Source organism: Pan paniscus, chromosome 16, assembly GCF_029289425.2.
Source record: "Pan paniscus chromosome 16, NHGRI_mPanPan1-v2.0_pri, whole genome shotgun sequence".
NCBI lineage: Eukaryota > Metazoa > Chordata > Mammalia > Primates > Hominidae > Pan > Pan paniscus.
In genome coordinates, this window is record NC_073265.2 from 56,311,899 (window position 1) to 56,333,652 (window position 21,754).

At 47.9% G+C, this 21,754-nt stretch overlaps 1 protein-coding gene across 4 annotated transcripts in view; it reads left to right on the top strand.

Annotated features, from left to right (window-relative positions):
• Positions 1 to 7,197: 7,197 nt before the first annotated feature.
• SMAD3 (SMAD family member 3) overlaps positions 7,198 to 21,754 on the top strand; it is a 129,360-nt gene continuing 114,803 nt past the window's right edge. Inside the window, exon 1 of one of the 4 annotated variants that reach the window (XM_003828004.5) lies at positions 7,198 to 7,970. In XM_003828004.5, the coding sequence (XP_003828052.1) occupies positions 7,765 to 7,970 (206 nt within the window). In that variant the 5' untranslated portion in view covers positions 7,198 to 7,764. Of the gene's footprint in view, positions 7,971 to 9,502; positions 9,522 to 21,754 lie in introns of those variants that run through there. The other 3 variants (XM_055098613.3, XM_055098614.2, XM_034938998.3) reach the window with 3 other exon arrangements.

Consider the following 21,754-nt stretch of genomic DNA (forward strand, 5'->3'; position numbering starts at 1 on the left):
CGGCTAATTTTGTATTTTTAGTAGAGGCAGGGGTTTCACCATGTTGGTCAGGCTGGTCTCAAACTCCTGACGTCAGGTGATCCACCTGCCTTGGCCTCCCAAAGTGCTGGAATTACAGGAGTAAGCCACTGTGCCGGACCTCTACACCTCTGTTGTTTTTAATGTAAAAATAACATGCCTCTATTATTTTTAATGTAAAAAATAAAAATAATTTAAGGTCATACACTCTCACTGCATTTGTAGAACTCTATTTTCATTTCAATGCATCCTCTTTGGTGGCTGTTCATATGCAGGTATTTTTAAAAGTAAATGCTACTATAATGAACCAACAATTTTCCAACTACTCTTTCTTATGTCCACATTGCTAACAGAACCATAGACCATGGGCCTGAGCCAAGACTGATTTGTGACTTTATTATCTTGGAAAATAGGAAAGGGAAAACACAGTGACCTCTATAAACATATATACGTACATACAAGATGTACGCAAGGACAAAAACATATGAATTCAGAGAGGAAACTCACACAACATGTACCCGTTTCACTTAAACAACTGGGGCTGGACTTTGAAAGAATGAGATGTGAACAAGACCTCAGAGGCACAGGCAGAGACATCTTACATGCACACACATGTGAATCTCCACAACACCCCTGTAAGCATAGAGAGTGCAACACACCAGGACACACATAAATGGTAAAAAATAAACTCATACACACACAACCTCACACTTACCAGGATCTTCTCCTTGCCCCCAACTCCCAGACCGGCAATTTCTGAAGGCTGGGAAGGAGATCCTGCAAGAGAACTGAAAATAGCTCTGTGAACCCTGCCCTGGGCTCCGAGTGCCCGCCCACAGCCCTGTCCCATGCTCCCAGCTCAGCCTTGGCCCCATGCCTCGGTCTGCACACAGCCCCAAGTCCAACCCCCTGCCCCAAATCTTTCTGAGTCAGACCTGCTCTCTCTCAATACTTTCCTTGGACAGTACCTGTATCCAGCTCCTTCTGTCATAGTCATTCTCCCAAGGACACTCTGTAATCCACACCAGAAATTCTGCTGTGGGCTTTGGGGACATAGGGACCCACACTGGGCTAGCAGTAAGGGGCTGGTAGTCCACGGCCAGTCAAGCTTGGGCCAACAACAGCTGAACTGCCTGCCTCTCTGGTCCCTCCTCCATAAAGCAGCAATGCAACAATCATCTTGTAGACACTGAGAACTTTAAACATGACCACATCCTTGAAGTCCCAAGCCCAGTCCTGGCATAGGGCAGCCCCACAAATGGTGTTAATCGCCTGCCCTCTGTTCCCTAAGCTGTCAGATAGGGCAACGCCTAAGCCTGCATGTTTTAGGGGTTGCTGTGAGACAGGAATTTTTAATAATTTTGACTAAGTTCTCCACATGTAAGATATCATGACCACCGAACTGAACAGTGCTGGAAGCCAAAGGTTCTATCTTTCGAACAAACTAGAGAGCAATTGGTCTATTGACTAATGTATGTTGAACACTACGTTAGAGCAGTAGGGTAAAGTTAGCCACACTCCTCAGTTACACACATCAGTCATACACACCTGAATGCACTTATTTATTTTCCCTCTTTAGCCTTATCCCCTATTCTCCCATACACCCACACTCAAACATCTATTCGACTCTGTTCAATATGTACCATTTTATTCCCACTTTATTTATTTATTTAGAGATGGAGTCTCGCTCTGTCACCAGGCTGGAGTGCAGCGGCATGATCTCTGTTCACTGCAACCTCTGCCTCCTGGGTTCAAGTGATCCTCCTGCCTCAGACTCCCAAGTAGCTGGTATTACAGGCTCCTGCCATCATGCCTGGCTAATTTTTGTATTTTTAGTAGAGACAAGGTTTCACCATGTTGGCCAGGATGGTTTCGAACTTCTGACCTCAGGTGATCCACCCGCCTTGGCCTCCCAAAGTGCTGGGATTACAGGCATGAGCTACCGCACCCGGCCTATTCCTACTCTTTTATTATGGTAAAATGTACATAACAAAATTGACTATTTTAACCATTTTAAGTGTACAGTTCCATGGCACTGACTGCATTCACACTGTTGTACAACCAGCTCCACCATCCATCTCCAGAGTTTTTTCATCTTCTTCACCTGAAACTCCATACCCAGTAAACAATAATTCTCCATTCCCTCTCCCTTTGGCCCTTGGCAACCACTATCTCCTTTCTGTCTCTAAGAATTTAACTATGCTAGGTACCTCTGTAAGTGGAATCACACAATTTTTGTTCCTTTGCGGCTGGTTTATTTCACTTAGCATAATATTCTCAAGGTTCATCCACAATGTATCATGTGTCAGCATTTCCTTCCTTTTAAAGCTAAATAATATTCCATTGTATGGGCCAGGCACAGCGGCTCATGCCCGTAATCCCAGCACTTTGGGAGGCCAAGGCGGGCAGATCACCTGAGGTCAGGAGTTCAAGACCACCCTGGCCAACATGGTGAAACCCCATCTCTACTAAAAATACAAAATTAGCTGGGTGTGGTGGCACATACCTGTAATCCCAACTGCGCGGGAGGATGAGGCAGGAGAATCACTTGAACCTGGGAGGTGGAGGTTGCAGTGAGCCAAGATCGCGCCACTGCACTCCAGCCAGGGCAATAAGAGCGAAACTCTGTCTCTAAATAAATAAATAAATAAAATTTAAAAATTCCATTGTATGACTACAATACATCTTGTTTTTCCACCCATCCATTGATGGACACTTGAGTTACTTCTACCTTTTGACTGTTGTGAATAAGGCTGCTACGAACATGGGTGTGGATATACCCGTAGTCCCTGCTTTCAATTCTTTTGGGTATATCCCCAGAAACAGAATGACCGGATCATATGGTAATTCTGCTCAGTTTTTTGAGGAACTGCCATACATACACCACAGCATTTTCCTCAGAGGCAGCACTACTTCACATCTTCACCAGCAATGTGCAAGGATTCTAATTTCTTCACATCCTTTCCAACATGTTATTTTCTGTTTTTTAAAAGCGAATAGCTGGCCAGGCGCGGTGGCTCATGCCTGTAATCCCAGCACTTTGGGATGCCAAGGTGGGAGGAATCAGCTGAGATCAGGAGTTTGAGACCAGCCTGACCAACATGGAGAAATCCTGTCTCTACTAAAAATACAAAATTAGCCAGGCGTGGGTGGCACATGCCTGTAATCTCAGCTACTCAGGAGGCTGAGGCAGGAGAATTGCTTGAACCCGGGAGGCGGAGGTTGCAGTGAGCCAAGATGGCACCATTGCACTCCAGCCTGGGCAACAAGAGTGAAACTCCATCTCAAAAAAAAAGAAAAAAAGATAATAGCCATCCTAATGGATGTGAAGTGGTTCAATGTATATCTTTTTATTTGTATAACTTCTTTCAAAATGTATATAATTATTTTGTGTATATGTAATTTGTTTTACATAGTAGCATTATGCTATTCCTTTCCCTCTGTGTCTTACTATTTTCTGTTGGAACTGTGTTTAAAATCTATACATTTGTTTTATGTACATGGAATTCATTGCTTCTCACTTTTGCATAGCACTTTATGGTATGCATGAATCACATCCATGTATATTGAGAACCTACTATGTGCTTGTACCAAGCTTTCTATATGATTTAATCTGATTCCATACAGCAATCCTAAGAAGGTGTTGTAATTATCACATTTTATGGATGAGAAAACTGACACACACAGAGTTAAGGAACGTGCCCAGAGTCACACAGCCGGAAGTGGAAGAGGTAGAAGTTTAACCCAGGTCATTCTGGTGCCACAGAAGAGCTCACACGTGTAAGGTGTTACAAAGAGCTATAGGTAGAGATCTGACCGTAGACAGAGGCTCTCTCTTAGGTGAGGGCACTCTGGTAAAAGTTCTAGTCCTGATTTGGCTACTTATCTTCACAGTGCAAATCACCTTCCCTTACAGACATCACTTTCTGTCTGTGTAAGATGAAGATGATTTTAGTGCTTTTTCTAGATTCACTACTTGTTGATTAAATACCCTTGAGCTAATGGGAAAATAATCAGAATTGAAGTCAGGTGTTTGTTTCTTTCGTCTATTTGGAGTGGCCGGCCCACCTGGGAGCCACTCCAAATACACGAAAACCCTCTGATGTGTCTATTCACGAGGTGAACTGTTCATAGGATGGACTATTCCCAGGGAAACAGTTGCTGTCTCCACTTCCATCCCACCTCTCCTGAACTTTGCACTTACCATGATGAAAAATTAACTGGGCTAATGTTTCCCTCCCAAGGACAACCTCTGCAAAAGCAGGTATGGCTGGGCCCCAAAAGACCCGGTGCCAGAACAGAGTTGTACCCATCCAGAACAGCCCACCCATTCACTGCCCAAAGTCAAGATCAAGAGAACATGCAGGGTCTTCTCAGCACTGGAAGAATCAGTTCCTCAGCCCTCCTCAGAGCTTTCTGAAACTGGACTTAGTCCCCCAGTGGAGGGACTTCTCTTGGAGAAACAGGCCTGAGGAGAAAGAGCTAGACCAGAAATGGCACTTATTAGACTTGTAGGTGGGTCCAGCACTATTTTTCTGCATGCACAGCTGTTCTTGTCACACGGATGCCAGCAGGGAAGCGTGGTTCTGCCACACTAACTAGCTGGCTGCCTAGTTATTTCCTCCCCTCAGGAAAATGAGAGGGCTGAATGAGGGCCCCTTCCCATACCATGATTTTAGAGGGTGAAGTACCTGTCAGGTCCTTCTACTTACTACATGTAATCCTCAAATCTCTCTGACGCTCTTCCTCTACAGTGCAAATCACCCTCCTTCAGCAGACATTGCTCTCTCTGTAACATAAAGGACTTGAACTACAGGAGGACAGTTACAATGCTCTTTCTGGATCCAACACTCTGCACAGTGAGAACCGCTTGCTCCATTCTTACAGCGGAGAGAACGGACGCTGCCCAAGGGGAAGAAGAGAAAGAGCCAGGATTGGAAGCCAGGCCAGTCACTGATGGATCCGGAGCCCCTCTTACTTTCTTTGGCTACCTCTCAATGGTTGGACTTGTTCAGGTTAAGATTAACACTTTACTGGACGATGATGACTGCAAGGCCCCTGCCCATCTTTGCCCACTCAGTCACATCATCCTCATCCCCACCCTTTGATGCTTCTCTAGGCTGTGAACGCCTTGAAAACTTTAGTCTTTTATTTTGGAAGTTCAGGAACTGAATAGGAGGGCTGCAACTTAGAGCTGCTCCGTCAATGTGTGTTATACTTATTTGACCTCCCTCCACCACTTTTCATGGCATTAGCAATGCAAACCTTTTCACATGAGCTTCCCACAGCCACCCGAGGAGATCGCGAGGGAAGCTACCTCTAGCCCCATTTTACAGGTGAGCAAATAATCCTTGCAGTGTTAAAACAGTGTGCCCGTGTAGAGAACTGTTTTGCAAAGAGCTCGATCAATGATGTCATCTTTGCCTTCCGTGACCCAGGCAGCTGGGTGCAGTGTCAAGATCGGAGACTGAGGCTTCAACAAAGTACTGGGTTCAAATTCCAGCTCTGCCACTTGGAACCCTGAGTAAGTAATGTAATCTCTCTGTGCCTCCGTAAACGTGAGGCAGAGGAACATCTACCTCACCAACCACTGTTAAGATTGAATCAAAGGGCAGCAGGCGGGCTACCTGGAATGAAGAAAGCAATCAATAAATGTGGATTGTGTCATCCTTGTCTCTCTTGACGGACGGGAAGAGGACAGTGAAACCTAAGACCACAGCGGCAGCGCGTTAACAGGAGGACCAGCAAGGAACGGAAGCCAGGTTGTCAAGACTCAGTTGGGTTTCACGTATTCTCCTTTTCAGGCGGGTATTTAGGGAGAGGAGGGTGAGGAGCACAGCGCACTTCTGCAGCAGCAGCTGCGGATTGGCTTGTGGGAGGCGGTTCTCTGAAGCAAGGCAAGGGCCCCTGCCGCTTCTGGGCTGACTTTGTGGATTCCGCCACACCTCACAGGGCTTTGTAACTCCCCACCCACTTGAGGGTTGCAGATAACTTTTTTTTTTTTTTTTTTTAACAAAGCAGGGGTGGGGGTGGGAGATTCCTGCTGTTAAAAACAAACAAAGGGCTTAGACACCGGCTAGTCGGCTGCGGGAGGCAGCAAGAGAAAGGCCGAGGGGCCTGGAGTAGCTCCTGAAAACCGCCGAGGGCCCTGCGGGCAGACGCCCCTGAATTCTTTTGGTGGAGAGAAAAGCCGCGGAGCTCCCCAATGTGCCAATTGGTTTGTTGTTGTTTTGCTTTTTTTGAATACATAAACTCTCCGAAAACTCCTGTCTTGCCCCACTTTTTTGTGAGTTCATTGCTTTGGAAACAAAACTCTCTTCCATTTATTGGGAATTATCAAATTTCCGATCCTTCTCTATCAGGAGATCCAGCAACAAACACCCTGTTATGTAAATTTCTTTCAAAGATAAATTAAAAAGCGCCTCCATTCATTCCTTCAAGAACTCAACAGATGTCCTTGAGGCTCATTTTCTGCCGGGCACTCGGTTCACAAGGCTCAAGAGACCCCTGGCTCCAGCCATTGTCCAGGTTGTCACTGGTGTCCCCAGCTCTCCACTTCTGAGGACCCACTTCTCACCCCCTCCTCCTCCGCACACGTTCCCGAGGCTCTCGGCCGGTGTGATCTCACCGACTAGAGAATAAAAACAGCCCAGGGGCGCCAGCGCCGGCCAAGGACCTTGACGGGGATCAGCGAGCGCGAGGCCAAGTGCGGGCCCCAACTTCCTGGGCCCGGGCCTTCCGCGCGCCCCCTCTCGGGCTCGGGTCCTCTTCAGGGTGCACTCGCGTCCGGACCGCGCTTACTTGCTGCGAGTCCAGCCCTCTCCGGCCCGCAACTCCAACCGAGCCGCCTGAGTGTGTACTCCGAGAGCGGACGCCACGGGCCGCGCTCAGCCCTCCCGCCCGAGGCCCCTCTCGTCGTGTTTCCCAGGACTTCCTCCCCGCGCCCGCCCGACTTCAGGTCGGGGTCGCGCAGGGTCCCGCGCGCTCCAGCCAGGACTGCCGCCGCCCGGGTCGCCCACGTGGGCATGCTGGGCGCGGGGTGGTGGCCGGCCGGGCGCCCTCCCCGGAGCAGGGGGCGGGCAGGGCGCCCGCGGGAGGAGGTGGCGGGGCGCGGGGGAGGAGGCGGGGAGCCCCGGCGGCGAGGGGGCGGTGACGGCACTTGGAAAGGAGGCTGCACGCGGATTTGCATGAAACACAGACTGGGAGCGGGCGGGAGCGGGAGCGCGGCGCACGCCCCGGGCCGGCCCTGCCAGCGAGCGAGCGAGCGAGCGGCGAGCCGGGAGGAGGAGGGTGGCGGGGCTGTGAGGCCGCAGAGGCGGAGGGATCTGCGCATCAAAGCTAGCGAGGCGAGCGAAGTTTGGCCGGGGGTTGGACTTTCCTTCCCGGAGGCGGCACCCAAACAGCTACCCCGTGCGGAAACCCAAACTTCTGCTGCCACTTGGAGTCTCGCGGCTGCCGCCACCGCCCCGCGTTCGGGGCCTTCCCGACCCGGCACTGCTGCCGTCCGCCCGCCCGGCCGCTCTTCTCTTCGCCGTGGGAGCCGCTCCGGGCGCAGGGCCGCGCGCCGAGCCCCGCAGGCTGCAGCGCCGCGGCCCGGCCCGGCGCCCCGGCAACTTCGCCGAGAGTTGAGGCGAAGTTTGGGCGACCGCGGCAGGCCCCGGCCGAGCTCCCCTCTGCGCCCCCGGCGTCCCGTCGAGCCCAGCCCCGCCGGGGGCGCTCCTCGCCGCCCGCGCGCCCTCCCCAGCCATGTCGTCCATCCTGCCTTTCACTCCCCCGATCGTGAAGCGCCTGCTGGGCTGGAAGAAGGGCGAGCAGAACGGGCAGGAGGAGAAATGGTGCGAGAAGGCGGTCAAGAGCCTGGTCAAGAAACTCAAAAAGACGGGGCAGCTGGACGAGCTGGAGAAGGCCATCACCACGCAGAACGTCAACACCAAGTGCATCACCATCCCCAGGTGGGGGCCCGCCCGGGGGACCCGGGGGCACGTCGGCCCAGCCCCCTGGCACTGCGGGGCCGACCCAGTGGGGCTGGAGATGGGAAGAGGGAGAGAGAGGGAGGGAGTGAGACTGTGTGGGTGCGTGTGTGTGAGAGTGGGAGAGCGCGGGCAGGAAGGGGGTGGGGGGACCCCAAACAAAACCATCTCTGATTTGCAAAGATCAGAGTCCGAGGCTTCCACGCGGCACTCTGGCTTCCAGACCTCACATTCCCTTTCCACCTCCGGGAGGGGAGAGCGGGTTGCTGCGGGACTCGGCCGCCCCCACTCCGGGGAGCTGGGGCTGGAAGTTGAGGCCCGCTTTGTTCGGCTCCGCGGGCCGGAGCCCCTCCTCCGCCGCCGCCTCCCGCCCCCGCGGCCCGCGCTCGTGGAGGTGGTGGTGTCTTTGCGTTTCTTTTCTTCAGTCCGGTCTCCCCACTTTCCTCTACAGGAATGCGGTCCGTACAGCTGGGGCTGTGGGTGAGGAGCGGGAGCCTAGTGATTGACAGATTCCTTCTTCGTTCTTTCTTTGCCTTCGGGATTAGCATTTTTATCGAGTATTTTTAGACTCGGTTGTGCCAGTCTCCCGCCCCCTGAGCATGCACGCACTTTGGTTGCAGTGCAGTGCTCTGACTTCCAAATGGGAGAGACAAGTGGCGGAAAATAGGGTCTTCTCCCACCTCCCACCCCCCCATCCCGACTCTTTTGCCCTCCTTTTGGTCCAAGAGATTTTGAAACCGTGCAGAACGAGGGAGAGGGGCAGGCTGCAGCCGGGCAGATAACAAAACACACCCCAAAGTGGGCCTCGCATCGGCCCTCGCATTCCTGTAGAGCCTTCCTTCCCAAAGCGCGCTGCCATCTGTCTGGATCTCCTTTATCCTTCCCGTTGCGCGCTAGCTAGGTCGGGCGGGAGCCCACAGATGGCTGATAGAAGGGGTCAGTGACTTCACTCCCCCAGGACCTTCCTTAGCTTAGATGTGCCTGGCTGGGAATTGGGGGTGCGGTTACCTTGGCTTCCTATCTCTACCTCTCAGCCTCCTTTGATTCTGAACCAAGGGAGAGAGCGTGTGTGTTGGGGGCTGGCTGTTTTGGGGCTCCCAGGCTGCCGAGGAATGAGTAGAAAGCACCAGGGACTGTCAGCCGCAAAGGGATTGTCATCCCTGCCCCTGGGCCAGGGTGGACTCCATCCTTGGCCACCTGCTTGGGGCAGTTGTACAGGGGCTGCCAGGCGAGTCAGGCAGGCACAAAGCAACATCTGTCCACGGGAACCGAGGGCAGGCCTCCCCTGGAAATAAATGCCACATATGGTGGGAGTGCGGACTTAAATTTTTTTTAACTGGGTGGATCCAGTCAATAAAGGGGGAGGGAAGGCGGTGTGCTGTCTGGGGAAGTCTCTGGGCGTGTGATCGGGAGCCAGAATTGACTTCAGAGGAGGTGGTGTGATGTGATGGTCAGAGAGACCTGGGATTTGGTTCCAGCTCTGGTTGTTAATTCTTCTGTATTCCTTCCGTGGGGGTGGCTGGGGTAGAGTGGGTGAGTATGCTACTTCTCTGTCTGGGGAGGGGTCTGCCAAACCTACCTTCTCCTTATCTGCCTGGGTGCATTGAAGACAAGTGCTTTATGTATTGAAACAGAAAAAAAAAGTGGTATCAATTATAAAACAGGCAGCTGTGAAAAGTGTTTCACAGTTTACAAAGCACTTTCACATGGTTTTCTGAGGTCCTCAAAAAAAGACAGAAAGCAAGCAAGCAACCAGCCATGGAAAGTAGATAAGGTTGTTAGGCTTAAGATTATCACATTTTTAAAGCAGAGGAAACCTTAAAAGAGAGAGGTGAAAAGGCTTGAGTCATAGACATGGGGTTCTGACTGAATGTGCTCTTTCTGCTGCCCCATGCTGCTTTATACTTTGAAGATCCTGAATACATTCTTTGCTGAATGCTAAAGCTGTGTTAGCTTGGGGAGGGCCCTGTGGATCTTTGTATGTGCGGTTGCTTCTTTAATCTTTGGGCTGGTGATAGCTTGGCAGAGAGGCCTTGCTTTCCCTTGCCTTGGTAGGAGTTTGTCCTCTGTGGGGCCATACCTTTGGCCTGCCTTTTCCTCTTCCAAAGTCCTGCTGAGACTTTGGAAGCCTAAGACGTGTGAACGCTTTGGATGATTCTGAGAGTTCAAGCCAACCTGCCCTGTGGCCTTCTCGTGACTTTGTTAGGACTGAGGCATCTTCTGCCTGCCTGGATAGGACTGAATACAAAAGTAGATTTTTTTTTTCATCTTTTTTTTCAGTTAGGGAAACCCAGTTGCTTGGGTGGATCCAGACAAAATGGATTTTCATCCTTGGATTTTGTGCCCACGCCTCTGGGTCACCTTGTGTCCCTTGGCAACAGCTGCTGCTGTTTTGGTCGTGGGCAGAAAACTAAAGGCCACGTCTTGGGGAGGTGGCTGGTTTGGCCCTGTGCTGGTGATATCAATGTGTCTGCTAAGCCCCATAGATTGCAGTGTTGCTTGTCAAATTGTCTGCTTTCACCACAACTGCCTTTTAGTTTGGAAAGTAGAGAAAGGAAAATGTTTAACTTAGTCATTCCCCCTGTGTGTGGGGGGTTGGTCACTGGGTGCTTAAAAACACTCTGCAAGATCTGGACTCTGGGGTTTAAGGAGCCCTCAGTCTAAGGAGATTAAGCCAAGTGTGTTTTGGCTAATATATAATCATGAGCAGCAACAGCAACATTTGGCAATTAGAGCTGTATACTAGGGACTTCCAGACCACAGGCTTGCTTCTCTGTGACACCAGCTCTGACTTGTTTCAATTATCAGGGGAGCTGGCGTGATACACACTTATCGACATAAAGAAGGTGAAAGAGATTGGTGCCAAGGAAGTGGTAAGAGCTTCATTTAGATACACCAACAAAGGGGCTGTCAGGATACTCTGAGGTCTGGCAGGATTGGCAGAATTTATACAAGTTTTATAACAGCCTCTCATTCCTCACCTGCTTGAGTACCTGAGTAAAGCTGCAGGTATCTTCCTTGCCAGTTTATAAGAATGGAATCAAAGCATTTGCCACTGAATGAGAGTTGGTGTGTGAGCGTTATATGAGGAATAAGGAGCTCGGCACACTTAAAACTTAGTTTTCTGGTAGACACTGGTAGCTTGTACTTCCACCAGGGAATCCATGCCTTGGCCTCGTTGTTGGGAGCTAGACCAAGCTTAAAGCATTGCTTGTTTGGAAGGGAATTTGGGCTTTCTTGTGTCAGAGCACCCAGTCCAGTGGAAAATTGGAGAATTGAAGCAAACATTAGGTCTGACACACAGCATCTACTCCCTCCCTGTGAATCTGATCTTTTTTTTTTTTTGGAGACAGAGTCTTGCCTTGTTGCCCAGGCTGGTGCGCAGTGGCATGATCTTAGCTCACTGCAACCTCTGTCTCCCGGTTCAAGCGATTCTCGTGCCTCAGCCTCCCGAGTAGCTGGGATTACAGGCGCCCGCCACCACGCCCAGCTAATTTTTGTATTTTTAGTAGAGACGGGGTTTCACCATGTTGGTCAGGCTGGTGTTGAACTCCTGACCTTGTGATCTGCCCGCCTTGGCCTGCCAAAGTGCTGGGATTACAGGCGTGAGCCACCGCGCCTCACCGAATCTGATCTTTTACTGTAGCCTCCTCTTATTATCTCCTTGACTTTTGCCAGGGTACTCCCACTTTGAGAAAGGAAAAAGATCCTAGTCTTTAGCATGCCTTTTCCAGATTTCTGGGGATAGACCTATTACTAAGGCTGTAGAGGCCTCCCTCTTCTCTTGGCTGCAGTTCAGAGCACCATGCCCGTGTGGCCCATTGGAAGCAAGCCCCCTTCCAGCTGCTAGGGAGGTGGTCCATTATCTCTTTGCTCTTGTTAAGTTTGATTAGGGGAGTTCCACGTAGGGCCTGAGAAGAGGAGGTTCCTGCAGGACAATAGGTAGCTGATGAGGGATCTGACTCAGCTGCAGCTGAACCTAGGCGCCACTTGACGTTCCCTGGGAACATTTAGAACCTTGGAACATGCTGCTTGCACCTGGGAGTGGAATGTTTGCAGACAGCCCCTCTGTTGTTACAGGGCTGGATTTTGTTGATTTATTGATATTTATTGGACCCCTCCCGTGTCTGAGTCAATTTTGTAGGTACCAGAGGAGGATGTAGAGACACGTTTGAAAAGTTCCAGCCTCTGAGAAGCTTACACATCAGTAAGGGAAACATTAATAGGGCATTATTTGAGTATCTAACTGCTATCTCTTTCTCATTCCCAGCTACCAGTAGAAATATGAGATCTAGTATGGATGATTTTTGATGGGGGCGGGCGTTGATGTGCCTTTTAAATATTGTAGAATTCACTGTGTTAGGAAATAAAATAATGACAGGCATCTGTTTTTGCTGGAAAAAACACAAAATTCAGGTCCTGTACCTACCATTTTACCACCTGCAAGGATTTGGGAATCCATTTAAGTTTCACAGCTTTTATATCTGCACCTGTCAAGTCAGGATGAGATAAGTCCTGTGGAAGTGTTTTGTGAACCAGAGAATTTGACAGGTATGTTACGTTTAGACTTCATTCTGCATCATTCATTCATTATTGAATTATTCAGTCCTTCGTTGAGAACATACTACAATGACCACAGCAGGGTCCCTGTACTCAAAGAGCTCCCTGTCTAGAGCGGGAGACAGACTTGCCCAAAGGTATGGGGCATGAGCTGCGGCTGAGGAATGTGCTAAGTGCCCAGCAATGTGGAAACACAGTTAATTCTGTGGGAGGAGGTGTAGAGAGGAGGAGAACCCATGAGAGGTGGAAAACTAAGAAGGGGACAAGGGTTATCCAAAGGAAGCTTTTTGGACTGCAGTATGATGTTGGGAACTTTTTGGTACATGGGGATAGTTCCCTATAAGAATGAGGACGTCTTTATCCTCTTTTACTAAACTGAGTGCTGCTATAAATACGTTACCTTGTAACTGGCACTGAACAGCTAGTGACTTGGGTGCTATATTTTACTCCACTGTAAAGCATTTTCTCTTTGAAGTAAAAAGTAAGTTAGTACTGCAAACTGAAATTCAGGTTTCCTTGGTGGGAACAGGGACTTTAGATGTATCAGCTCAGAATATGACAGGGAGTGTTAATAAAAAGTGGACAACTTGGCTGGGCACGGTGGCTCACACCTGTAATCCCAAGCACTTTGGGAGGCTGAGGCAGGCGGATCACGAGGTCAGGAGATCACAACCATCCTGGCTAACACGGTGAAACCCTGTCTCTACTAAAAATACAAAAAAATTAGCCGGGCGTGGTGGCAGGCGCCTGTAGTCCCAGCTACTCGGGAGGCTGAGGCAAGAGAATGGTGTGAACCCAGGAGGCGGAGCTTACAGTGAGCCGAGATCGCGCCACTACACTCCAGCCTGGGTGACAGAGCGAGACTCTGTCTCTAAATAAATAAATAAATAAATGAAAAGTGGACAACTTGCAGATGGTTGTTTTGAAATTCAAAGCTTCGGTGTGACCTAGCTTCTCGTTTCTCTAGTTAACACTTGCTGAGAATAAATCCTAGACGCCTGAGTTTCTGAATGAACATAGGTGCTTTTAGTGGTATATTTTTTAAAAAGTCTTTGTAAGGGTGAAGTTTTAAATGACAATTTTAATAACAGAAAAAAGTATGAATACAGTCACATTTAATTCTGATGAGAAATGCAAGAAGTTGATGAAATTGAAAGAATTTGTTTCAAGCTTATCACATCAGGAATCCAACTAAATGAGTTAAAAAATAAATATTGGTTTAATAATGTAAACATGTGATTGCTGTATTATTATAATGGAATAAAATTAACACGATTTAATGAACTGAGCGACCATTAATTTTTACTTGTTAATTTATTAGGAGATTTCAATGCCATTTGATGCACAGTACAGCCATTATTCTGCGTGAGCTCCTTAATGAAATAAATAGGACCAAGCAGGGCTTACTTCAAATTGGAATCAGCTTTCATTCCTGTTAACCTTATTCTCCCACCTTTATTCACCTCTCCTTCAGCTTCCTGTAATTGCAATTAAGTTCTCTAAGGTTGGAATGCAGTTTTCTTAATCAGCAAGTCTCATCAATAGTCCTAATTGACTTTTGCCCTTTTCTCCTTTGCCATATTGACTGATTAAAACAAAAGCAAAACTTAAAGACTCCATTCCCTCCCCCAAATCCACATCTCATAGTGTTGGTTGGCTGGCAAGAGAACTGCCCAAGAAGGCTGCTCATGATGGCAGCCTGCTGAATGTGCAGGGGGTGGAAGTTCACCAGCCATGTGCAGACGTGAATGGCTGGTGCAGTGTTGGATGGGACTAGCTCCTCCCTAAGGAGGGGTATGACCTTCTGTTGGCCTCTGACAAGTCCCTGAGCCATGGAGCCTTCAGTCTTCCCATCTTCAAGCACAATGGTTCCTGGAAACAGTGGGAAGTTGCCATCCTAAGCCCACCCTACAGAAGTTTGGTTTCTAATTTTACTGTATTCTAAGCTTTAGAACCGAGACAATTCCAAGAGAACTTGTCCAGTTTATTTTTATGCCTTCCTTTAATGCCGTACCAGGTGCTAATTTCTGTGCCAGATAATGCGGACAAAATAGTGAATAAGGCAGATACTGTCCCTGGTGCCTTCTGTAGCTTCTAGTCCACTGGCTGTGAAACACAGGTTCTTTGGAGTTGTAAGAATGCTGTATGTGTTCACTCTTTAGCTAATTTGTAAATACTGTTTTTTTGGTGCCAAACAAACCAAATCCCCCAAGCTCTGCAGTTTATTGACTTGACAAGGATCTCTCTCTCTCTCTTTCTCTTTCTCTCTGTATAACATTATCCTTTGTTTCGACTTAACAGTTTGAGAAATAAACAAATCTATAGCATACTATCCACTGTTGGTTATCTAAGGCCCTTCCTATAAACAGCAGCCTGCCACAGTGGCAACTGCTGTAGAATGTTTTGGCAGAGACTCAGTTTAAAATGAAAACACAGTAGAAGCCTATTAATTAAGAAGTTTGGCTAATTCTGGACTAGGCAAAAGTTTGTTTAGCAGGCCTTTTTGCCCCATAAATGCTGTCAAAGAAAAATTAATAAACAAGAGTTTGAGGATTATTTTGGAGGTAGGAGTCAGCAGACCTTGGTAGGTTCTAGACGTGGCTCTGTTTCTGATTAGCTGTGTGACCTGGGACAAGTCACCTTCTTTGGGCCTCGAATGTTCTCAACTGGAAAATAGGCTAGATAAACTCTATTGGAGGGCCTTTCTAACTTGGAATTGGTATTCATACAAGCATTTTATTTTATTTTTTGAGATGGAGTTTCGCTCTTGTTGCCCAGGCTGAAGTGCAATGGCGTGGTCTTGCCTCACTGCAACCTCCGCTTCCCAGGTTCAAGTGATTGTCCTGCCTCAGCCTTCTGAGTAGCTGGGATTACAGGCATGTGCCACCACACCCGGCTAATTTTGTATGTTTATCAGAGACCAGTTTTGCCATGTTGGCCAGGCTGGTCTCCAACTCCTGGCCTCAAGTGATCTGCCCGCCTCGGCCTCCCAAAGTGCTGGGATTCCAGGCTTGAGCCACCGCGCCCGGCCACATACAAACATTTTAAAAGCTCCCAGTTGCACGCATCTAGTTGATCAGTGAATGACAGATCTTTCTTAATTATTCATGTTCCAAGACTCTATCAGCCTGGTGTCAATTAATTTACATAAGTAAAAATAATAAAATTGTAATTCAGCCTTTAATTTTGGTGATTTCCCTCCCTCTTCCTTGCCTCTTCCTTACTCTGTGAGTCTAAATCAGTGAAATTTAACTACAAAGGAATATGAAAATAATGCTAGGATGAAGACGTGGAGGCTGTGCCTCTTGAGGTGCAATGAACAGTTTTTCTTCTTTTGTTGCTATTTTTGACTATTCTAAGAACAGGAAGTTTACTTAAACTAATGACCACAGATGCCTAAAAGTGGTTAAATGTAAGAGGTAGGCATTATAGAGGATACCTGTGGAAAATGTTTGCTCATATGTCAAAGTTTACCCAGGAAGCTTCCTTTATTTATTTCCAAGCATCTATATAAAGAAAGGCTGCACTTGATTGCGTAAGCATGAGCCTTTTGTTAGGCAGCGTGGATGTTGCAAGTTTAAACCCCAACTAGGAAATGAAAAGTGAGTTTCCTCCTAAATAGTTCTTTTTCAGTATCACATGGCTCTCCCAGCTTACATCTGGCAAGTTTTTCTCTTGAGTGCTTTGCCGGTAGTTTAGGACTCCAGTATTGTATTGTATTGTTTGTTTGTTTCTTTATCTCTGTCTCTCTCTTTTTTTGTTTTTTGAGATGGAGTCTTGCTGTGTCGCCCAGGCTGGAGTGCAGTGGCGTGATCTCAGCTCACTGCAACCTCCGCCTCCCAGGTTCAAGCAGTTCTCCTGCCTCAGCCTCCCATGTAGCTGGGACTACAGGCGCCCGCCACCACGCCCGGCTAATTTTTGTATTTTTAGTAGAGATGGGGTAGGACTCCAGTATTAAGAAACACTGTGTATGGCTTTGCCTTTGAAACCTACAGAGTTATGAATCTGGTCCCTTTTGCTGCTAAGTGTTGCATCACAAACTGCCAAGCCAAGTTGTAACTCTGAGGTGTCACCATTTTTTTTTTCTTTTCAACTGGACATTTGAAAATAGTAATGCTTTTTGGGTGTGTGTTTTTTAAAGGTCTGTTTTTACGCTGTCACTGCTCAAAAATGCCAAAAGGCATTTTTTCCTTAAAAAATCACCTCTGGGCTAAGCCCAAATGTGGAGTAATGAATCCAGAAAGGACTTTTTGAGTGGTTACAAGTGGCTGAAAGCAGGCACTGGTGATGGAAATTGGGTTTTTCCTTTTGCTTCAAATCTTCCTGGTTGTAAACTTTTTCTTACCCTTATTGAAGTCAGACTCAAGGTGGGTCTAATTTCTCCCAGCCCATGGGAAGGCAGAGTGAATTACTGCTTGTTGTGCTACCCCTTTACATTTTGTGTGTAGCTGTTTGTCTCTACCCAAACAGGTTCTTCACATATTACCTGGGGAGCAGGAGACGGGGAGGACAGGAAGAGCACAGTTGGGCAGAAGGAGCAAAGCCTCTCAAGTCTGACGGGTTTGGGTTTGAGTCTGACAGTTATTAGCTATGTGGTGACCTTGGGTACTTTGCTTCAACTTATTGAGCCCCAGTTTCTGCATCTGTAAAATGAGGATGAAACTACCTACTTCATAGAAATCAACCCAAGTGGCCGGGCATGGTGGCTCAAGCCTATAATCCCAGCACTTTGAGAGGCCAAGGTGGATGGATCACCTGAGGTCAAGAGTTCGAGACCAGCCTGACCAATATGGTGAAACCTCGGCTCTACTAAAAATACAAAAATTAGCCGGGCGTGGTAGCGGGCGCCTGTAATTTCAGCTACTCAGGAGGCTGAGACAGGAGAATTGCTTGAACCTGGGAGCCGGAGCTTGCAGTGAGCCAAGATCGCACCATTGTACTCCAGCCTGAGCAACAGAGTGAGACTCTGTCTCAAAAAAAAAAAAATCAACCCAAGTGAGATAAGATGTATCAAGTACTTTGCCAGTATCGATCATAATACATAGTAGATGCTTAGTAAACACTCATTTTTCCTTTCCAAGGGGAAATTTGGCAGATGATGTCCGTCGACTCCAGTAGGTGATCCCCTTCCCATCCCGACACACTTGCTCACAGAGCATTCTCCTTTGGAGAGTCTCAGTTGATATAGGAAAAGGATCTACTTCAACACACACAGAGAACATACAGACATGCCACTTGTTGATGTAAGGCTTGGCAGGCTATTGAAAGAGAAACAATTCATATTCTTAGGCGGTTCTGCCCTCCCCCATCACCTTCTCTATCATTATTCTTAAAAATTTGTTTGGTTGGCTAAAAATAATAGTACTAAAAACAAACTTTGATGAATCAGGTCTCCTGGGGCGGGGGATGGGTAAGATCCTGAAGCAGAAACGCAGTGACTCACGCGCCTGTCACTGATAGCTGCCCGTAAGTGCATGGAAGTGCATGATGTTTATTGTTGCTGGTGTTTTTTTGAGGCCCAAGTTGGAATGCACTTCCGGCTCCCCCTCAAGTACTAGCTTACTGGTTAGGTGGGCTGTTGAGTGAGAATGGTCAGGTCCAGAAACTCATGGCTCTGAAATGACCCAGACGTGGTGGCTATACCCTTGACTGCCCTCAGATACGTGCAAGAGGGAGCTCACGCTTCAAGAGTCATGCTTTGGCCCTCCACCTGGCTGTGCTCCTCTTACTGGGGCAAGGAGACTGTAGGGCCAAGGGACAGGCCCATCTAGAGCAAGCACTTCCTTTTTCCAGATCATGCTCAGAGGCCTGGCCCTTCCAGTTCCCTGCATCAGTGTCTTGAGCCTGTTTCCAAGTCCTGCGTGGGCCTCTTCCCCAGGTCTGTTTTACTTGAGGGCAGACTGTGTTGGCCATGGACAGCATGTGTACCTGTGGGACCAATGGCTGGGCAAGGGGTGCAGGGGCATGAAGGAATTGGCTAGAGCTTGGACTTGTGGCCTGGGGACTCTACTTGGGTGTGCACAAGGCCTCTGAAAGTTATGGGTGGTGCTAGGGATGGGCTGAGATCTTGGGCTGGGTCTCTCTGAGCTTCCACATTCCATTGTGAAACCAAGAGGTCAGGGAATCCTAAATTCAAACCTGGACTTATTAAAGTATTGGTCAAGGCAGGATGATAGAACGCATTTTGTGTAACCATTTGTTACCTTGATTTCTGTCTTTAAATACTACGTATGGTGTGTAGGCCTTCCTCTGTATTTTTGCTCTTAGGGCAGGCATTTCTGTATGTATGTATGTATGTACGTATGTATGTATGTACGTATGTATGTATTTTTGTAGCATCCGCTCAGTTGCGTGGCCACAACTGAATCCCAGTCCAGGTGGCACCATTATATGGGTAGCATTTTGGAGATGTTCACAGGAATTGATTTCCCTCACCCTCAACCCAGGCCAGAGTGAATTTAATGCAGATGAGGGAGAAGGTGCTACATATTGTAGCTGCTCATTCAAAAAGTGGAGCAGAGAGCTGGACCACTGAAAGTGCCTTCGTTTGCTGGAAATCTTTATTAAGTACCAGAGATATAGAGATGAAGTCGTGTCTCTGAACTGCTCAGAGGCAAAAAGGGACACCAGTAACCACAGTTATGGTGGGCCTGTGGAAGAGACACTATAGTGAAGGTCAAACAAAATATTTGGGAGCCTAGAGGAAGAGCAGGTCTATTTCTGGAGGTATCAGAAGGCTTCACAGAGGAGGCAGTGCTCAAATGGGGCCTTGAAGGATGGATAGGAGTGTAGGAGTGGAGTGGGAGGCAGCACAGAGCACAGACCAGACTGCGGAAGGGCCTGACGTCTAGGGAAGGCAAGACAGTTTAGGGTGGCCAGAGTGTGGATGAGGGAGTGGCCAGAGAGGAGTTGGAGAAGGATGTTGTCAAGGGCTTTGGTTTGCCAAACTTCGTACTTTGTGTTTGGACCTTGCTCTGTAAGTGTCCAGGAGATTTTAAAGCAGGGGAGTGGCACGGTGAAAGCCACCACTCTATCGTTTCTTGTTTCATTTCCTCCTCTTACCCAGTGGCTGTTAACAGCAGGTTTTCTGCCCGAGTTATCCAGGTCAGAGTCATAATCCCTTACAGTACCATGTGGACAGCTTTAGGCTATGTCTGGACCAGGTTGAAAATAGTGTTTTGTTCACTGTCAGGAGAGAAGACATGTTGTTCAGCCAGGAGGGCTCAGGGAGCCCAGGCGTTCAGGTAATTAGCCAGTGAGTCATGTCAGCCTTTTGATATGGATACCTTGGGAAACTAAGTGGGGTGTTGCTGGCCTCCATGCAGATGCCTGGTCTACCCAAGCACAGGCCCCCAAATTAGATCTCGGCCTCTGCTGGGTCTTCCCTGTGCCTGACACAGTGCCTTCATGTGGACCGTCTCTGGTCAGTGTTTTTAATTTCTTTGTTGTTGATCATCAATCAAGGCCAGGCTTTCCAATTCCAGACCACACTGCAATCAGTGAAACTACCTAAATTCAGTACTGCAGACCCATAGCAGGATGTATGTTTATTGAAAACAGATTATATTCCTTAATGAGAGAGTAAAACAGCATGTTTAAATCAGTATTCTTCATTACTTTTATCATTGAGAGATTGGGTATTATTTACCTCGCCTTTAGAGGGTCAGCTTGGTGGTGGTGGTGGTGGTTTAAGTTGCTGGGTTTTTAAAAGATTGAGTTTCATGTCCAAGGACTGATTCTAGTTCATGGGCTGTTTTTGAAAACATTGCTAGAAACCTCTTAACTGAAGGCAAGACCAGGGGCAGCCTATTGCTGCGGAGTGCCCTGGGTTCAAATCCCTGCTCCCCAACTTACTGCGGTGGTGACTGTGGACATGTTGTTTAACTTATTTGAGCCTCCTTTTCCTCATCAGTAAAATGGGAAAAACAATGACCTCCCTCAAGGAGGGATGTTATTGAAGTTATTTATTTAAATCAGATTAGATTTATTTTAGATTAAAAGCTTCTTGCAAGCTGTGAAATGTTTTGCAATGTCACATATTATTATTATTATTATTATTTTTTTGAGACGGAGTTTCGCTCTTGTTGCCCAGGCTGGAGTGCAAAGGCATGATCTTGGCTCACGGCAACCTCCGCTTCCCGGATTCAGGCGATTCTCCTGCCTCAGCCTCCCGAGTAGCTGGGATTACAGGCATGCACCACCATGCCTGGCTAATTTTGTATTTTTAGTAAAGACAGTGTTTTTCTATGTTGGTCAGGCTGGTCTCAAACTCCCGACCTCAGGTCATCTGCCCGCGTCAGCCTCACAAATTGCTGGGATTGCAGGTGTAAGCCACCGCGCCTCGCCCCCCGCATATTATTTCTTTATGGTGTAGAACTCACTAATACTGCTAAAAACCCTTTCTGACAGAGATGGGAGTTAAGGCTTCTAAGTTCACACCCAGATTTCCACAGAGACCTTAGAGACAATCATAAATATTGCACAAAATTATATTGGAATATTAGCTCGGGGCACATATGCTCTGGTGCCTTGTACTAGAAGCTTAGGTGAGCTGTTACTTTTGGCCATGTCCAAGCATTTGACTCAGAAGATGGTCGAGTCAGCAGTGTTGACTGTTAGCACATCACCTAAGCCCACTCACATGGGGTGATCCTGGTACGTGTTGCATGGACTGAGTGTCAACTGCATGCTGAGTGTATGCCGGAGGGGGTGATCTCCTTGATCTTATTTACTTACCTACAGTACTCTGGGTACTTATGTATTTATGTTTACAGAGGAGGAGGCTGAAGCATTGAGGGGTCAGTGGCAGAACAGGAATCTTAACTCTGGTCTCTGGTTCCTAGTTCTCTGCGCTCTACCCCATAGCCCCTCAAGAAAGGATGGCCATTGTTGTCCTCATACAAAAAGCTATGACATTGCTATCATTATTCTCATTTGGTAAACGACAGAAACAAGGTTCAGATTACTTAGGTAAGTTGCTTTAAGTCTCAGGCTAAGGGCTGGAGCCGGATTTGCCACTGAAGCTCTACCCCTTCTAGAATCTAGGGTGACTACATAATTTATCAAACAAACCAAGACGTTTCCAAGAGTGACAAGGGGCAGCATTATTAATTATGGCCACTATTAATTACGGTCCTTGGCCATAAATCAGGACCGTCCAGGCAAACCTGGGTAATAGTCACCCTGCCTCTGGTCTTGATACCTGA